This window comes from Populus euphratica, unplaced genomic scaffold (genome assembly GCF_000495115.2).
Source record: "Populus euphratica unplaced genomic scaffold, PopEup_1.0 scaffold15.1, whole genome shotgun sequence".
In the NCBI taxonomy this organism is placed as follows: domain Eukaryota; kingdom Viridiplantae; phylum Streptophyta; class Magnoliopsida; order Malpighiales; family Salicaceae; genus Populus; species Populus euphratica.
The window spans coordinates 1,756,480-1,773,304 of NW_011499874.1; the positions used below are offsets into that span (position 1 = coordinate 1,756,480).

Consider the following 16,825-nt stretch of genomic DNA (forward strand, 5'->3'; position numbering starts at 1 on the left):
AAGTAAATATCGAATCCATGAGAATTAATTCTTCTGGTGGACATGATATAACTCTAGAGTTAAATATTTAACCACTGGACCAATTATATATATATATTTTCAAAAGGGTTACCAAGAACGAAGATAAGATCGAATTCTAAATCATTTTTTTTTTTTTATGGGAAGTCTTGGCCCAAGAAAAGAAGATGGTGCCCACAAGAAATTAGCTTAGCTTGATGCTCTCAGAGTTTTTAATATTCAATTAAAAAAATGCAAGCTCAAACAGAATTTCTTGTGTTGGGATCCAAATGTGCAAAAACCAATAAAGGAGAAGTTTTTTTTTTTTGGAGCATGGCCACGCCATAACTGAGTTCCTTTTCCTTTTTAATTTTTATATTAATCAGTCTAGAACGCTTTTGTTACACTGTGTTGTTTAGAGCAGGAACAAGATGCGCTCAATGGGCCTGAACAGTTTGGTTAGAATGCCCTTAGAGCAGTAGATAGGAGCTCGATCACATCTTTTTAAGCTAGCTTGCATGTTATGTGTCTTTTTTATCGTATTAAAGGCATGCATAAAGAGAGTGAATGATAAATGTTAGCCATGATTGTCAAATTTCTGGCCAATAAAGTTGTGTGAAGTTTGTCGAAATTTCAATTTAGATCAAAAGCCATGCATAATTGATGGGGAACTCTATCAATGATGTTCGGCCTTGAATGCATTGTGCTGGAAAAAAAAGGAGGAAAATAATAAAAAGAAAGAACTGGGCTAAATTTATTCGATAGGGTGTCAAGGGTAAGTGCCGATATCTAAAATTCTGCCTCGTCAAATCTCTGAAATTATAGCAATAGGTTTGCTTCAAGTCAAACTACAAACCAGTGCTCCATCTATGATAGCTGTTTGATCAAATCAATCTTGGAACTATGAATTCTTAAAATCATATCTTCTTACTGACTAGCACTCTCCTGGCAATTAAATGCATCAGTTCCATTCTATCAAGAGAAAAACTACGATGAAAAAGAAGAAGAAACGGAAGAAGAACTAACAGAATTTGTTGATTTTCAGCCCCTCTAAGTGTGATTTACCACACCCAATAACCTTGTTATGCACTCATGCTATTCATCAGTCAATTTAATATTTGAATGCCTGGCTTCTTTTACCTTGTTGACATAATAATCTTCATTGCAAGATAGAGTTTCAAGGACTCTTTCTGGGTTGATATAAAAAAGGACCTTTTTAGGAAGAAAATGGGTAGCTTTTTATATCATGTTAGCTTCTACTATTTAAAACATTTTGAAAATATTTTTTATCTCAAAAAGTATAAATTAATGATTTTTTAAAATATTTTTAAATTTTTTTTGATATGTTGATGTCAAAATAAATAAAAAATAAAAAATTGTAATTTTAATATATTTTTATTTGAATTTTTTTTTTAAAAAATCATTATATATATATATATTATGTTAACGAACACGCTAGTACAAACCAAAATAATTTTGAGCCATTAGATTTTTGTGCGTGGTTACCCCCCCCCCCCCCTTCTTTTTATTTTTGTTGTCAGAAATTTATTTAACCTGATTTAATTTTCATAGCAATGGCACTATGGACATGATAACATTACACTTATTTAATCTCTAATATTCAATGTTGTTAGAGATTCGAAAATCATTCAAAATACAGCAGCAAATGAGCACAGCAGGCATCTAATTGACAAAATGAATGAGAAGATTAAACTAGATCCTAAAAAAATAAAAAATAAAAAATAAAAATTGTAACTTGCTATGAGATGACTTGAATTCGGACGCTTCAGCTTTCGAAGTCAAGAGCTTGAGTTCTTTTGTCATGATCAAGAACGTCAATGGCAAATAAATTCACATTTTCTTAGCAATAGATCAATTGGAGGTAGGGAGCGTCTGGCCAATTTCACGAGACTTCTTGCTTGAAAGAAAGATATACGATCACTCCATCATAAATAGCGACCATGAACTCTATTCCCATCTTTATCATCGATCATTAATCTTAAAAAAAAACAACTACAAATACAGTTTTTGATATAATCAAACTTGTAGAAACAAAAAGTTATGAATATTCGAGTGAGAATATAATGCAATTAAATGAGAATTTTATTCAATCAGACTATATAAATGGTTTAATATATATTTTTTTGAACTAGTTAAACAAATTTAAACTCAAAAGAAGGTTTGAAAGTACAATACTAGATTGATACCTTAAAATTACAATAATAAAAGTTACAGTCGTTGGAGAAAACTCGATTTTTTTCAGATGATTCTATAAGCAATATTTCTATGTTTCTTTGTCAGATTATTGAATTTTTTGGAATTGAGTTTTGAGCTCTAATGCTACTATTTGGGCTAATTTTATTATTTTTTCTTTCTAATTTTTTACTTTTATATTTTAATTTAGACTTCTGTTTTGTTTTCTTTATACTTTTAGATTTATAGTTAATTCCTAATATATAGTGGTTTTTTGGTCTATTTAAATGTCATATAAATCTGTTTGAGAAGACATTCATTATATATTTTACTTTCAAGTATTAGAATTTTAAATTTAGAGTTTATACTTCCAACCCCTTTTACTAATTAAATTGTCTGTGTTTTTATTTAACTTTTTTTTCCCATTAAATTATCTGTATTTTCCCGTGTTTCTTTTTGCTGTCATATTAGCTTTTTTTATATAACTTCACATGGTAGAACAATAAATAAAACATTTAATTTCATGCCATTTGGCATGCTCTTTACAAGTAGAAATTTCAAGTTCGCCTCTTGCCTTTTTTTTTTTTTGTAGGAAACAATTACGGTATTAAGGCCAACTTCAGCAAATATTAAAATCACTTTTTGATCGATTTTAGATAGGCAATTCATATCGAATTCAGATTTCTTGAGAAATTCCTTCTTCCTCCTCTTGAATTTGAACCTAAAATAACAGTCTTGGAACTTGAAAACCTCATGTTGCTTTGCTTGTGTAATTTATTTTACTGCTGCACCTCTGCAGACCACCACAAAAAAGGACAAGAAACACCCAATGTGAAAGGCCACAGCACACCTCCAAGTCTTGGTTACATAAACTGAAAAGTCAATTTCAACTACCAAAACAACCATTTCTCCCATTTATATAACACCAAGAGTTAAAAAGCAGACAAAGCTATCCAAATTCCAAAGCTTTCTGTCTTCTCTCTCTAACCCCAGTCACCTCCTGTAAGGAACAGATAGCCCACATGCCCCCTCCCTCTCTCATAGCCTCGCTTTCCTGAAGCCTTGAAATACCAAAGCCTCTAAGCAGTCCACCAAGGTTCATCAAGTTTTGAATTTTGAATTCTTTTTTTGTTTTTGGTTTTTGAGTTAAAAAGCCTGAAGTAGCGCCTTACCTTTTGTTAACACACGATCAGGCATCAATTTCTCTCTCTGTCTCTCTCCCATGAGCAAAGTAATGATAATGAAAGTGAAGTTCACGAGCTAAAGAATTGAACTTGAAAGAAAGGAAATAAACAAAATGGTTGCACATGATGGTGGCTATAATGTTTGGCCACCAGCAGAAGCTCCATTGTTGAATGTGCAAATAGAGGATCAACACTGGAGACATTTTGACAATTCAGTTAATGCTGTGTCTTTTGGATTTGTAGCTACTGCCATTCTCATTTCAATGTTCTTGGTTATGGCCATCTTTGAAAGGTTTCTTAGACCCACTTCAGGTACAGGTGGCCAAGGTGATCTCGAGTCTCAAATGGGGTTCAATTCCAAGCTTGGACACCCTTCACCGAAAGTAAGTGATACCCTTTTGTCCTTTATGCTTGCATTTAATGTTTTTGTTTAAGAATTACTTGTTTGATTGGATAACGTGTGGTTTTCTCTAGCTTTCTCAAGGGTAAAAGGTTTCAAATGTTTCATTTTGCAATTTTTTCAAGGGAAATTCTGTTGCTTGCTTTCTTTCTTTTCTTCTTTTGTTTTAGACAGTTTGGATGGTTATTTTGATTTTTGGAAATAGTGATGATTGTTGGTCTGACATAAGGTTCTGCTGCCTAAGTGGTTTCCTTTCATAATTATAGGTTTTTTTTTTCTTGTTTTCGGTTGATTCGTAATTATGCCTGTTAGAGATGGATTTATTGCATTCTGGAGAGTTTTTAGCTTGGTTATTTTTTCTTCTTGGAAGCATAACAAAGGAATCTGAACATTAGTTAAGCTTCTAGCCATGTTTACTAACTCCTCATGTTTTTCTCTTCTAATTCCCATCTGAGTTTCGCTACTTGGCTATATTTCTTCTTACGAATTCCATCACCAGAAGTCCTCCTCGTAAGTTATGACAGAGATCTATAATTACATTAGCCATGTAGTCATGTTAAAGTAATCCTGATTACACCTGTGACCCTTTTCTTCCTCTCCCAGGACTGGCCATAGCTTGAATGAATTACATTAACCATGTAGTCATGTTAAAGTAATCTGATTACACCTGTGACCCTTCTCTTCCTCTCCCAGGACTGGCCATAGCTTGAATGAATTACATCAGCCATGCAGCCATGCATCGTATAATGTTTGCATCTTATAGCAAGTTGTAGTAGCTGTCCTTGAATGAATTACTACCTTGATGTCTGAACAGATTTAAGATAGGTTTTGGTTTTACAACGAAAGTGATTAGAGTTTGATCCAACTACAATATTTACTAGCTCTGTAAGGATGCGCTTTGCAGAGGTCATAAAACTGAAGCTGAAAAAATTCATTTTTTTCTTCATCTGCATTTTCATTCTTTCGTCAAAATTCATCATTTAGGAACTGTCCTGTCCCCTAATTATGATTTATGGGGCAATTGCCCATCCAAGAAGTTGTCTATTGAATGAATGGCTGGTCCCAAACCAATGAGTTGCTGGAGGGGAGATGTACTTCTTGTTGTTTAGACCCACCATTGTACATTAGTACATGTTGGTTATCAACCTCAATAGAAATAACCTTTGTACTGTCCGGTGCTTATGGTCGGAGACAGGTTTTCTGGGGACACGGCCTTAGTTTAATCATCTTCTTATGAATTCCCAAATCCATCTGTGTCCTACTAGCTTTCTAAGGTCACAAAGTGTCTTAACAGCTTTAAATACCGTAGTTATGTGCATTTATGAAGGGAGATAAACTACCTGAGTTCAGGTTTAAGATTTTTTCTGCAGTATCCAATGATGTCTATGCTTGATGCATCACATTTGTGGTCTACCATGTGCCATAACTTTAAAGAAACACACAAGACCCACTTGCATAGCCAACCTTGTTGTTCAATCTTAGGCCTTATGTGGGGCATGGACTAAAAAAAAGTGGTTTCAACTTTATGAAGTGATTAAAATGCTAGCAATCCATTGATTGTAAAACTATGCATTTTTTAAATCGTTATCTCTAATTATATGAAAATCCTAATCAGTTAATCACTTTGATTATTGTCAGTTTGTAAGAGTGCTCATGGGAGCTTTTCTTTGATAAGTCTAAGTCAGTTTACTTATTGTGACGTAGTGCTTGAGGGCCCATATTTACACTTCATATCGACTTAGACAGGTTGGTCTTTAAAGTATTTTCGGATTATCAGTTGGGAGACAGTGCATTTCTTTTCAGGGTCCAGGGTTAGAAGCTAACAGTTAGTCTTGTTTTGTGGGCCGACGATCCTCAATAAACTCAATTAGCTCCACATCCTCATACAGGATCTTTGAGTTGATGTGATATGCAGACTGCAGTAGGGCCAGTAGAGCATGATGCATGTATTCCAAGGTGTTTTGAAATCCAGAAAATATGTGATTTAGAGCTCAAGTTTGTATCTTCTAGATTAGCAATGGACAGGTTGCATTAGTTAGAGACCTTAATCAAACAAACCAGTTGCTTGAGAAATTAATTGCATTTCTTCACTGAGAAACAAGTCCCCATGCGTAGGTTTGCCACTTGGTAACAAAACACAGCTGTTGTGTGGATAAAAGCCATAAATACCTTGCATCTGTTAGCATTACTGTATTGTAGACCATCCTCCTGTAAAATTGTTTGTCCCCCAGCATGCTCAAATTATAGGGACTCATCTTATAAAAAAGGGGCAAAAGTCAAATGCACATGTTAGTTGTTGGGATAATGTTGTTAGCTGTTACCTTATCCAATAAAATATGGACACGAACAATAAAATGGAAGAGTAAGCAGTAATAAAGCACTAGCATGTGCTTGGATTTTCTGAGCGTTTAATTTGTTTGTGTCATGTTTTGCCTGTCTTGTTATTTTTATTTTTGCTTCAACCCCCCAAAACTGTATGATCCTAAGTGATTCTGTTTCGTTTAATGCTTTGTTGCAAAGTTACAAAATAAGTAATGAGGTTCCTGAACCACCAAATTGGGGATGTAACCTGTCTGCATTGCATGCATGGAAACTATGCTTGATGTTAACAGACAAACAGTGCTAGCATGTGGAATTTTGTCAACTTGTTCCTTCCTCTGGATGTCTGGTGGTTTGAGCATGTTAAGTCTCTGAGGCCTTAATCAGTGAACACTGTTCTCACAGTTAATTTCTTTGTTGACTCTGCTGTTTGCCTAGAAATAGGACACTATGCTCAAATTTGTTTACTGATGAACTAGCTCTATTTGTTCTCAACTTTGATTAGAGACGTTGTTATAGCTGCATCGTATTTTCACTATCTAGCGTCTGTCTTGCGATGCACTTACAACAATTACTGTGGATTCATCTTGTTCACTGGACTGCAGAGTCCTTTTCAAACCCCAGGTTGTTCGTCTTGTGCTAGTTTTGATGAGATTGACTGAATTTGACATCCATTCCTTTTGAATTTGGACAGATGACTGTATATACATATGGAGTTTCTGTGTTGATGCCTGGAGACAATATTCCTACCTTCATAGCACATCCAGCACCGGTGCCCTGTCCTCCCGAACGAATTTCCTACCTTCACGATCAACAACATATCAATTCATTTCCAAATCCCACTGCGAACCCTGACACAAACTCAAGCTCAAGTTCGATATCATCTCAACAAAACTAGACGTGAAATGCATATTTAATACCGGAAACAAATAATCACAAACTTGAGCAAACGTTTGATGGCACACAGACAATGGAGCATTTCGTTCTGGAGTAGAGGTCGCATGCCCTTTGTGTCGCGTGTGTATATATAATTAGTTTTTAAACGAGTTCAGTGGCTTCGGCATACACGCATTTTTGAATCAGCAGAAAAGTTTCCATCGATCCCCAGATTCACCTTGCTTTGTATTTGCACCATTTCTATGTCAGTTTTCTCGGTAGGATTGGACTTGAAGATGGATTGTTTCTACTTTCTCCTGTCAAATGGATCGTTCCACTTGTAAAAAAAACTTCAAGGAATGTAATTAGTCTTGAGTATGGAAAGAAGTTGCAAGGCCTTGGTTACATATGTTAAGGATTCAAATTCTAAGAATTATGATTTTGTCACTACCATAGTTATCAGACTGATTCTTGCAAACTAGTTGTTCAGGTCAACCTCAGTCTATTAAAAAACAATGTTCTTGCAGGGTTTTTTTTCCTTCTAATTTTAGATAAAAACTAGTAAAAAAATCCTTAAAATTCATCTAGTCAGTCTCTCTGAGACATGATATTGGGGCTCATCGATCAGGGTCATGTTAAATTCCAAGCAAATAGATCACTAGATTGGCCCAGCGGGCCAGTTGTGTTTAATGATTATGGCTTCTTCCTTCTTGATCATGTCAAATAACAATGGAATATTGGAATCGACATGGTACGATGTAGGGGGCACGTATCTTGCCAGATAAATAGAGAAAAAGTTGTGTTCATAGCACAGGCGTGACCTTTCTCCTACTTCATGGATATTCTGGTGATAAGAACCCATTCTTCCACTCTTGACACCGTAGCTGAATACCTTTTTCCTCCCAGGGTTTTGTCCACATTCTCCACATTCTTGCAACCTATGAAATAGGTTAGCACAGCTAGATTTAATTTTGAATGAATCAATGGAGAAAAAGAAGAAGAAAAGGCATAGTCCCCCTCAAATCCCGAACCCCACCACTAATTTCACAATAATTGAATGGAAGAGTAATATTGTTGAGGAACACAAGTTTAATGTATTGTATTTTGTGGTGGAGGGTGTTTTTTAAAAATATTTTATTAAATATATATAAAATAATGGCTTTTATGTGTTAGTATATTCAAAAAAATATAAGAAATTATCGATTTAAAATTATTTAAAATAAAAAATAATTCAAAAACCACTTTAAAAAAACATAAATAAACACAACGTTAGGGCTCGTTTTAGACCCCACCACACTAGGGTTCTTTCCTCTGGAGACTCAAAGTAACACAAACCGAAGAACAAGCCCATCAAAATTAATCCTCGTTTGAAGGGCTTTTAGCTTAAGGGTTTGTCTCCTCACTTCAAAGGTCAACGAACAATGAAAAACGCATTAGTAAAAGCGATTTCAATGCATTATTATTACATTGGTGTTAGCTTGATCCAAAACCACTCATAATGTTTCGTGTGGATTGATTTTTGAATATATTTTTCTTATTATAATTATTATTATTAATTCTTTCTTTTCTTTTTTAATTCAATGATAAGAAATATTATCAGTTACGTATCCAAAAAACTAAATTTTTGTTAATGGCTTTATAGATATATTCCATATCAATTAATGCATTTATATAAATTTAATAAAATAAAAATCTAAATCTATAAAATTAAAAAGATATACAACATGTTTATTAACTACAAGTAGAATCTTTGACATTTTTTACGTGAAGGAAAGTGTTTTGTCATGCTTTTAAAAGGAGGGATGATAATTTATTACGAATAAAATTGATTTAACTTGAATGAGCTAGTTTTTAGTAGGATAGTTATTTTCTTTGATAAATAATGAATAAAATATAAATATTATTAAACCTGATCTGAAAATTTACCCAAATCTAACTAACCTCTCTCTCTCTATATATATATATAAAAGAAAGTATGTTCAAGCACTATCGTGAGCTTATAAAATAAATATATTTGATAATATTATAATTATAAGCCAGCGCTAAATAAGTAATAAAAACTAAAGGTACGATGGAGCTGGTATTTCATGACTGAAAAAAATTATGTTGGTGATAAAAAACATAGAGATTAAATAAAATGATTTGTAGCAGTAATTCATAGTGTTTTGTGAGGAAAGATAGAGTATTTTCGCCATATGATTTAGCTTTTCTGTTAATAAAAAAATAAAATTACAAAGTTAAATTCTTTACCAACTTAATATTAAAAAAAAAACAACAAAGAAAATTTTGGAATGAAAAAAATCCATGAGGAAAAATGTTATAGCAATTGACAATGTTTTGTGAGAAAAGTTACAATGTTTTCCTCATATGGTTTAGCTTTATTATAATTATAATTTTTAATCAACTCAATATTAAAAAAAAAATCAACAAAGATAATCTTGAAAAAAATTACATGGGAAAACACTACAACAATTCACAGTGTTTTAAAGAAAAAAATTACAAAGTTAAATTCTCAAAAAGCTCAATATTAAAAAAATAAAAAAAATAAAGACAATTTTAGAAAAAAAAACTCAAAACAAAAAAGAAAAGAAAAACCATGTTGGAAACACTGTAGCAATTAACATTGTTTTGCAATGAAAACTACAGTGCTTCCCACATGATTTAGCCTTACTTGTAATTGTAATTCTCAATCAACTTAATATTAAAAAAATAAAATTAACAAAGATAATTTTAAAAAAATCATGGTGAGAGATACTGTAGCAATTCACAGTGTTTTGTAAGCAAAACTACAATGTTTTCCCTACTTGATTAAGCTTTATTATAAAATTAAATTCTAACCAACTCAATATTAAAAAAATAAATCGACAAGGATAATTTAAAAAAATATTACAAAAAAACACAAAAGAAACTAGAAAAAATCATGTGAAAAAAAACAATATGGCAATTCACAGTAACTAGTGAGAAAAGTTATAATATTTTCTCACATATTGTAACTGTAATTTTTAACCAGTTCAATATTAAAAAATAAAATTGAAAAAGATAATATCAAAGAAAATCATCAAAAAAACAAAAAAAAAATTGGAGAAACATTGTAGCAATAAACAATATTTTAAAGAAAAAAATTACAAAACTAAATTCTCAACTAGGTCAATATTAAAAAAATAAAATCAACAAATATAATTTTAAAAAATAAATAAAATAAAATAAAAAAATCATGTAGAAAAATACCGTAGAAATCCACAGTATTTAAAAAGAAAAAATTACAAAGCGAAATTTTTAACCAATTCAATATTAAAAAAATAAAATTAACAAAGATATTTAAAAAAAATAAATGAAAAAAGGAAAAATTTGAAAAAAAAAAAAAGGAAAGCAATTTTGGGTAAAAAAATAAAAAAAAAGAAGAAAATATGGGAAAGTTGGAAAAAAAAAGGAAAAAGTAAAAAAATGAAAAAAACAAAAAAATATTTATAAAAAAAGAATGCATTGTGATTATTATTGTAATTCATAGTGTATTAGGTGCAAATAAACATGTACCCTTTAACATATTACTTAATATGTAAAATATTTATATTTTTAAAAATTCAATACAAAATATATGTATCTCAATATTAAAACAAGACACACACATATATACACAATATTTATCATTTAATACATATTTGAAACATATATTTATTATTGTTTTATTTTATTACTGAATATTAAATCATAGTTAAATAATAAATATTATCCAAATCTAATAAATAAAATTTAAATTTTTAAATTTTTTATCTGATAAAAAAATAAATATCTATATCAATACAGAGAAACCATTACCTATTCGTGTTAGCATCCCTGCTTAAAAACGTTTGAAAGCAAATAACGGAAACATTTGCCCGCTTTCTACGGAATAACTCCACGAACGGCTTGATATTAAAGACTGGGACCACTCATGTAATGCTGTCCTCATTCTCGATCATCGAACGGCTACAAAATGAAGGGTTTTCCCACCCCAAAATTTCAATTTCTCACGCAAGACAATTCCATGTCTGACTTTTCTTTTCAAACTGCTGTTTGTTCCCACTTCCTCTAAAAGCGTACAAATTTTCAATTTCTCACGTAAGGTAATTTTTTTATTTTTTTTAATTTGTTAATGTTAAAAATGAATTTTAAAAAATAAAAAATATTATTTTAATATTGTATAATAAAAAATACTTTTAAAAACAATTATTAACCGAATCAATGGCAACAACTATGCATGTAGATATATAATTTTTATAAGCGCAAATCTTCCTATTTTTATGAAACTTGGGTGCTAAATGGCATACGATCAATCACTGAAAAAGCTATCTGTTTGAAATAACTTATTGAATCCATGAAAGTTAAAAAAAAGAAAAAAAACATAGATTAAATTTGAGCTTTTTTACTAAATAAATTTATTTTATTTGAATATATTAGTGGATAATTTCAAACAATTAGCTTTTTGAGTAATTGATCACATGCCATTCAGTTCAGTTTTAGGAAGTGTACCAAAACTTGTTAGCGAATGGAGTCTCGCTTGAATTTTCTACCTGGGCGTTGTTGTTGGTATATGCATGAACAAGCAGATGCCGAGAGACAAGAGGAGTCATCATTTCTTCCTTTAAATGAATCCTTCTTCTTCTTTTTCGTGAAAATAAAGAAAATAGAGTAACATTATTTTTGTGTTTGAAATTACATTTTAAAAGTATGTTTAATTTTAAAAAACATCAAATTAATATTTATTTATTTTTCTTGTCAACCATCTTTTACTTCAGATGATGTTTATGTCATTTTTTAAGAAGGTTTTGAGTTTTAACCTTCCCCTCACGAAAAAGAAGAAAACAAAAAACTTTGAACAATGATTTTTACAAGAGATGAAATTATGTGGTTCAAGTTGGGTAAATTACTCCAATTGTTGGCAATATTTAGAGCTTCGTTGCGAGTGAAATGAGTTCCTCCAAGAAATTAAATTGAAATTGAAATTGAAATCCTCTTCTCATTTGATTCCCTCTGTCAAGGAACAAAAAGTGAGCCAGGCATGGGACACAGAATATCCAAGATAACAACAGACATGTCAAGTGTTTTTTTCCCAGAAAGTTCATTTCCTCGATTAAAGTAAAAGGGCCCAATTGTTTTCTAAAAGCAAGTATGAACACAAGAAGCAGAGAGCAGTTGTGTTCGGCAATGAACAAACAAGCGATGCATGTGCTTTTACTTTGTTTTTTTAACCTCCTCCACATCAAAACAAAGGGGAAAATCAGAGGCTCTGGAGGGCAAATCTTTGCGTCACTGGTGCAGCAGAAGACCACCAATCTTATGGGCAGAGAACTTGGCAAATAAGGCAAGAAAAATGAAGGGAATCAATGGTCATTTAATGGCATTGCACATCCAAGTAGCCTTAACACAATCTCCCCTCGTGACTAGATATATATATTCACATAACAAAAAGATAACTAAAAGCAACCCGGAAAAACTAAAAAGGCCAGTGAAGTGAACCTAGTGGCGGCTATTATCACCGTGAAACATAACTCCGGCGATCACGGTGGAATATTCCTCGTTCAAAGAAAGATAAAACATTCGAGAGACACAAGTGGGTTTTCTAGCGACTCGTCATTTGTAGTCCCATTAGCAACATCACTACTACTTGGCCACTTGGCCTCCATGCCATTTTCCATGCTACCATTACCAACAACCTCATACGCATCCTTCCTGACCCGACCTGGGGATTGATTTGTCCTTCTTGTGGACGGGCTTCGACCCATTACAGATCTATTAGTGGCAGGGGACCTGGACCTTCTCGCTGACCCTTCACCCGGGTCTCTCTTTTTTGGGTCTGGTCTCGAGCCCCTCCTAACTCCCGCTTGACCTGAACTAATTTCCCTGCTTTGAACCAACCTAACTGATCCTCCATTGATTGCACCGTTTCTCTTGCTTGGTGACTGTTCGGTTGTTCTCCGGGTGGGTGACTTGCCCACGACCCGGTCTTTTCTCGGACCCAACTCACCTGAAACCCGGTTTCTTGGTGGCAGTGGAGATCTTGACACTCTTTGCTTCACTTCATCATCATCATCATCATAATAATAATCCCGTTTGTCATTGTTGTTTGTTGTTGTTGTTGTCGAAATGCTTTCACTATAGCTCAAGCTGCAAACTTCAGATTCATCTTGTTCGGAGATCTGACCTTGATGATGAACTTCTTCTTTTGATATTTTCTTGAACCTGTTTTCCTGAATCTTGATCTCATCAAGAAATGCTGGGTCAAAGTGGATACTTTCCTTCTTGTGGACTTCTTGATGCCGTGGGCCATTTTCTAGATGGGGATTCTTTATGGGATTTTTTGGTGGTTTGGGTTTGGGAGTCTCAGAGAGGACTTCTTTTACTGTTTCTTCTTGGTAAAGTGAAGGAGGTGGTGACTTAGTTGGCTTCAAAGATTCAGATCCTACTTGAAAATGTTGCTGTTTTTTAAGCTTTGAAGGTTCATTGTTGTCGGTGCTAACACAACACCCCATTATAGATAAATTCAAGAAATGATAGAAAGATTCACATGCTGTTGCTGGGATTAGCTCAAGAATTGGTCAATGGTGAGCTTTGGCTTTCTAGAGGGAAAAAAACACAAGCTGGAACCTGGAGTCCAGTGAGATGGTTTTGAACAAGAGACAGAGGCAAACAAGTGGAGAGCTTGAAGGAGGAGTGTGAACATGTGTATAAGTCCCCTACATCATGGACCACGAGGATGTAGCATGGTCAATGCAGTCTATAATTATTTATTTGGAGATCCTTTGAACAGTTGCCACTTTTTTTTTTTTTTTTTTTGCCACTTTTGTTTGGTCTAGTCATGATCTCTTGTTCTTGGAGAAGTATGAGACAGTCCCCCAACTTATACAGTGACTGAAAATTAGTCCTCAAACCATTATGAAAGACTTTATGATGACACGGAAGACTATTCTTTAAATCTTCTATTGATTGAAATTTATATAACTCTGTATTAAAAATTAATATAAATTATGTCTAATGAATTCATTTAATAATTTATTTTTTTTATTAAATTAATTATTTAACATAATATTTAATAACTAAATAATTATGAATTTGATTCTCACCCTTCTTGTTCCTTTTTTTTTTATTATTAAAGTTACTTCAAGAATTTTCTTATCTTTCGTGGAAGCACGTAAAACATGCTTTGCATTTAGGGTGCCAAATAGTATTGTTTTCGGGTTATTTGTACTGCTCTCTAAGTGAGTTTCTTTACCAAAATAAAGGAGTACAAAATCCATTTTCTCTAAACAGGATTTTTTTTTGGACGAGGATTAAATTTATTTACCATAAATAAAGCATCTTACTCCACATTAACATCAAATAGCATGACATGAAAATTAACATATACTAAGAAGAAAGGTTTTGACATTTAACTACATCAATAAATAATGAAATGCTTTGGCACTTTATAATTTGATCCTCAATAATTGTTTTTTAAAGTCTCATTATTTATCATTAGATATAATAGGTATTAAAGCTTGGAACTTTTTTTAATTTATTTTTTATATAGTTATTTCAGTTTTGTAACCTAAATTTAATAAATTAATTTAGATTATCTTGAATCATTTTTTTAATTGATTAATTGAAAATTTGATTTTATATTTTTTATATTTATGTTTTATAATATTATCACGATCTTATAACTCAAGTCATGAGATTTTCGGGTTAGTCATATTAGCTCATTTTTTATGTTTTTTTAATTAATTTTTTTTAAAAATTTTATACTTCAACTAGATTATTAATCGGTGCTTTGTTCCGAGTCAAGTTAAAATTTTCTTAAATTTGTAAAAAAATGTTCAAATTGCATATTTTTTTCCGAGCATAAAAAAAATTAAATCATATGAGGGTTGACCTCATGTAACCCGGTTGACTTTATAGGTCTAAAAACAATATATACAACTCAAAAAAACATAATTTAACTAAAAATATTTCAAGATAACACCTTTTTTAATATTAAAAAAATAACATATTGAATTAACTTGAGTCAACATAGTTTAACATGTCAAATTTACGACCTGAGTTATGAGACTATAATAACCTCATGAAAAACAAATTAAAATAAATCATGAAGTCAAATTCACTATAGATCTAATATTGATGGATAAAATTAAAAAAAATTAAAATAAAACCTAAAAAAGTTATCAGAGTTAACATGTCATATTTGTGATCTAAGTTATAAAATTAAGATAACCTCATACAAAAAAAATAGAAATAAATTATGATTTTCAATCCTCAATCATCCCAAAATTAAAGGATGTGATTAAAAAATTAATTAAAAAACATAAAAAAATTAAATTAACCCGTCAAACCTATGACTCGAGTTATCAGACCAAAATAACCTTATAAAAAATTAAAAAAAAAATTATATGATCCCGGGTTAACCTTTTAAATTTATGACTTTTGTTATAAGATTGAATTAATCTTATATAAAGTAAATCAAACAAATTATGAAGCTAAATTTTGAATCGCTTTTATTGCACCTATTATTGAACAATGAAATTTATAAAATTATAATTAAAAATGACATAAAAAAATGAGTAAATTCAACTAAAATTAACATGATAAATATTGTTATTGCGTTATATGGTTGAAATAACCTAATAAAAAATAAATAAAAATAAATTATGAAATCTAATTTTCAATTAAACACGATATAAAATAATAGAATTTTAAAAAATAAATAAATTAACTAAAATAACTAAATTAATTAGGTGAACTCGCCAAAACTGCAACTTAAGTCATAAGACGTAAACAACTTAATAAAAAGTAAATCCAACATTGAAGGACCTATGACCTAAGTTATAAGATCAAGATATTTTTTTTAAAAAAAAGAAATGATCTAATTGAACTAGAGTTAAAATGTCAAAACTTGCAACTTTGATCATGAGACCAAAATATTATCATAAAAAGTAAAAAGAAAAAATATATGAAACTCAATTTTTAATTAGTCTAGTGTTAAATGATAAAATAAAAAATAAAATAAAAAATAACTCGAATATATATAGGTTAACCTACAAGTATTGTTCTTGGGTCATGAGGTTTAAACAACATAATAAATAAATAAATAAACTAAATCATAAAATATAATTCTTAATCAATCCAATATTAAATTATAATTTTTTTAAAAAAAATTTAATTAAAATAAAACCCTGAGTAAATTGACTTAACTGGCCAAATCGAATCAACTAGGTTAATCTACTAAACCGAGTTAATCCATCAAACCTATAATATGTGTCATGAAAGTATGACAACTCAATAAAAAATAAATTTAATATTAAAAAATAAAATTAAAAAAATTAAAAATAAAATAAAATAAAAATAATATAAATCACTATTTAAATAAATTGTTATCAATAAATAGTAGTTTATAGTTAGTTAATTATGTTTGTTTTTTATTTTTGAGGCATAGCACTCAAATATAGTATTGCCAGCCATAGAAGAGCTTGGAGCTAATGGGGTGTTTATTGCAGTGATAGTAATTATTTTTTTAGAATATTTTGTATTTGAAAATGTTTTAAAATTATATTATTTATTTATTTTTTAAAATTTATTTTTAATATCAAGAATCTAAAAATACAAAAAAATTATTTTAAAACAAAAAAAACAAAAAACAATATTTTATAAAACAGACACCTTCTAATCGCTTCGTTGCCTTCCTCAACGATATGACGACTTTGTTTCATATCTAGGTTGTCTTTTTGTTGTTAAAAGGTACTAATGAAACAGAAAAGACAATTGATTGAAATTGCGTTATCTTGTATATCCATCCATCGCACAAGCAAAAATCTTGAAGGGTGCGTGCCATGGGGTCTCCTGCAAA

The 16,825-nt window shown here is 31.0% G+C and overlaps 2 protein-coding genes and 1 long non-coding RNA gene across 4 annotated transcripts; 1 reads left to right on the forward strand and 2 right to left on the reverse strand.

Annotated features, from left to right (window-relative positions):
• Nucleotides 1-3,092: 3,092 nt before the first annotated feature.
• Nucleotides 3,093-7,402, forward strand: LOC105128094 (uncharacterized). Of its 2 annotated transcripts, XM_011029612.1 has the most exons (3): nt 3,093-3,286; nt 3,384-3,757; nt 6,788-7,402. In XM_011029612.1, exons 2-3 carry the CDS (start codon nt 3,488-3,490, stop codon nt 6,989-6,991), a joined length of 474 nt encoding a protein of 157 aa, XP_011027914.1. In that variant the 5' UTR covers nt 3,093-3,286; nt 3,384-3,487; the 3' UTR covers nt 6,992-7,402. The 2 variants fall into 2 exon arrangements, with proteins under 2 accessions (XP_011027914.1, XP_011027913.1); XM_011029611.1 differs by having other exon boundaries at nt 3,093-3,757.
• Nucleotides 3,949-6,781, reverse strand: LOC105128092 (uncharacterized). Its single transcript, XR_842768.1, has 2 exons — nt 4,442-6,781; nt 3,949-4,351 (listed from the first exon to the last, which is right to left on the reverse strand). It is a non-coding gene; the product is annotated as an uncharacterized LOC105128092 (long non-coding RNA).
• Nucleotides 7,403-12,264: 4,862 nt separating the features above from the next.
• Nucleotides 12,265-13,732, reverse strand: LOC105128095 (serine/arginine repetitive matrix protein 1). The gene has a single exon (XM_011029613.1). The coding sequence runs from the start codon at nt 13,476-13,478 to the stop codon at nt 12,528-12,530; it is 951 nt and encodes a 316-aa protein (XP_011027915.1). The 5' UTR covers nt 13,479-13,732; the 3' UTR covers nt 12,265-12,527.
• Nucleotides 13,733-16,825: the final 3,093 nt, after the last annotated feature.